This window comes from Nicotiana tabacum, chromosome 22 (genome assembly GCF_000715075.1).
Source record: "Nicotiana tabacum cultivar K326 chromosome 22, ASM71507v2, whole genome shotgun sequence".
NCBI classification, from domain to species: domain Eukaryota; kingdom Viridiplantae; phylum Streptophyta; class Magnoliopsida; order Solanales; family Solanaceae; genus Nicotiana; species Nicotiana tabacum.
This window is the reverse complement of record NC_134101.1, coordinates 29,852,584-29,855,649: the sequence shown is the minus strand read 5'-3', so window position 1 is coordinate 29,855,649 and position 3,066 is coordinate 29,852,584. Positions and strand designations below refer to the sequence as shown.

Genomic DNA, 3,066 nt, shown 5'->3' with positions numbered 1-3,066 from the left:
CTTGTCATTTCATTAATCATTAAGTCACAACTTTGAATGCCAACTTAACTTTATAACGTAAAATCTTATATATTTTCAGTGTACAAAACATAGCAAATATTATACTTATGATTAAAAAATTTCTTAAAAACACATACTCCTATATATAAATTCATAAATATTCTCACAAAAGAATATTATATCTAATGGTATCCTATACTTACAAGTTTAAAATTCGAAACTTGTACCTGCTATTTTCTCCACTTTCTCTCTCTCAACTATAAGAAAAAATAAAAAAAGAAAGACACTTGAGTTTGGTAAAGGCAATAGTTCCAAAGTCTTCCAATCAAACTCGTAGCCCCTACATTTACCCTTTACGCCTACCCCACGACACCCCTAAGATATATAGCTTCTTCTATTCCCTCTTTCTCCATTAGAGAAACTGCAAATTAAGTACCAAACAGTTTCAGTCTTATCAAGAAGAGAAATTAATAGTAGTAGTGAAAGAGACAAGCGTAGTTATTGGTTTTCTCTATCAATATCTTTCTGTAGCTCTACCCAAAAGTAAAAACTTGAAAAGAAAGGAAAGTGAAAAAGAAGTGTTAGATCAAGTCATGGGACGTTCACCTTGTTGTGAAAAAGCTCATACAAATAAAGGAGCATGGACTAAAGAAGAAGACCAACGCCTTATCAATTACATACGTTCTCATGGTGAAGGTTGCTGGCGTTCTCTCCCTACAGCTGCAGGTACTACTCTTTTGAGATTTGGATTAATTGTGAGTTTCGAATACTTTAATTCATTACGTTTCGTCTCGAACCCTTTATATATAAATAACTTTTTTATGTGAAAATAAATGTAGATACAATTACATAATGTATTTTAGACTTCATACTTTTATACATCTAAATTTTGGATCCGCCATGACATAGTACTTTGATCTATCTCAAAAATTAATTTTCTTTTTCCAAGGTTTGGTGTCTGGAGGAAAAAAGATTCCAAGTATAAGCTTCTCTTTTTTTTCTTTCTTGATATTGTGTAAAGATTCAATTTTTCGTATTTTTGAACTTTTTAGGATTGCAAAGATGTGGAAAGAGCTGCAGACTGAGATGGATAAATTACCTAAGGCCTGATCTCAAAAGAGGAAACTTTACTGAAGAAGAAGACGAATTGATCATCAAACTCCACAGTTTACTTGGAAACAAGTATACCACTATACCTTCTCTTGTTCTTTGCTATTTTTATTTCATTTATTTGCTTACTTATAATTATTTCCTGTTTGGCTTTGTTTTGCTGATCGAAAAATGTGTGGAAATCCGTATATAAAGTCCATTTTTTATTTCAATTTGGGACCACATTAAGAAATTAACAAAAAGAAGGCTAGATGGTCCAGAGTAGTTAATTTTTCAAAAGAGGGGAAGGACGTCTCTGTTTCTCGGAATACCAAATCAGCAAATTCTTGAGATTCTAAAGTTGTTTCTTTCTAATTTATTGTTATTATTATTAACCAAATGAAATTTAAAAGATTAAATCTTAACTTTGAACTAGCTAGGTTCAAACATTTTCGATGGCAAATAGGTAGGCGTGAATTACAATTGGTTAAAAGTTTCCCTTAAAATAAGTAAAATTATTAAATTTGTTGTCACTCAAAAAAATTAAACAAACTTTTTTTCGTTTATATTATCTAATCATAAAACATCATTGATTTATTACTACTTTTTCTGATATTACTGTTCTCGTTAATTTTTACTAATTTTTCTGATTTTGTGTTTTTGCAGATGGTCTGTTATAGCTGGAAGATTACCCGGAAGAACTGATAATGAAATTAAAAACTATTGGAATACACACATTAAGAGAAAACTCATCAGCCGTGGCATTGATCCTCAATCTCACCGTCCACTCAACGCTGCCGCCACCACTACCACCGCCTCCGCCGCTACCACCACAACCAAAAACATCTGCATGGACTTCAAAAACAACGTTGACCAAAAACCCAATATTATAAACCAGAGGAATAATACCACAGATTCATCATATGATGAAACAAAATGCAACAGTGGTACTACTGAAGAAACAAAGCCACTAGAAATTCCACAGAAAAGTTCACAGCAACTGATGATAAATCTTGAACTTTCAATAGGGTTGCCATTACATACGAAGACTGATCATATTTCTTCAGCTGAGTCAACGGCATCATACAACTTCTTGGCGGCGGTAGCACCACCGCAGACGGCTGCAGTACCGGTGACGGCCGCGGCGGAGATGGTGGCCAAAGCAGTTTGTTTGTGTTGGCAAATAGGATTTCAAGGTGGTGGTCAGTCTTGTGGTAAATGTAAAACCGCAACTGGATTTTACAGATATTGCTGACCTTTTTGGATAATTAAGTAATTTTATTAATACCATTTTGGATAAGTGAATATTTTAATTTTTTAGGTTTAGATATTTCCTTTTTTCATTTTTTGAACATCTGGATGCGTAAATTTTTGCCTTCTAGTTGTAATCATCAATGCAGAAACCTTTGCAGTGCATTTGTAGCAACAACTTACCACGTTATGAAATGGAAGAAGTATTTAATTTTCCAGTTTCAGCATATTTCTCTTATGAATTGGAAGAAGTATTTAGTTAATGTCAATGAGTTAAACAATTTTAAAACTTGTTCAGCTAATTTGCTTCAAAACAAAAAAGAACTTGCTAACCTAATCTGGGAAATTACATGACGCGCTCTTTATATAACAAAAGGAATGAGCAATCAATAGTAACAATTTACTATGACAAAATTCTAAATATTAGCTTTGTTTGTTTGTAATTTTAATGTTCCATATCGTATAATAATTGATACATTTTTCAGTTATCGCATAGTAATTTCACCTAACAATTATTTTGGTCATGTGAGGTTTTGTTCCTGCATAGTGTATTGCCTTTCTGGTTTGGCAAGAGGCACATTTTCACGTAAATTCCGTGTGGAAAGCGCGCATCATTTTCTTTTTCTTTGGTCACAAGGGTCTTTTTCACAGAGTCATTTAACAGGCTACTTCTACTTTCGTACTCCATAAAAGATGAAGCTGTTTGAAATACGAAATAAAAATATT

The 3,066-nt window shown here is 32.8% G+C and overlaps 1 protein-coding gene across 1 annotated transcript; it reads left to right on the top strand.

Moving 5' to 3' along the window:
* The first annotated feature begins 458 nt into the window (after positions 1 to 458).
* LOC107805484 (myb-related protein 330) lies at positions 459 to 2,558 on the top strand. The gene is made up of 3 exons (XM_016629543.2): positions 459 to 726; positions 1,053 to 1,182; positions 1,756 to 2,558. The coding sequence occupies exons 1-3, from the start codon at positions 594 to 596 to the stop codon at positions 2,342 to 2,344; spliced, it is 852 nt and encodes a 283-aa protein (XP_016485029.2). The 5' UTR covers positions 459 to 593; the 3' UTR covers positions 2,345 to 2,558.
* The last annotated feature ends 508 nt before the right edge of the window (positions 2,559 to 3,066 follow it).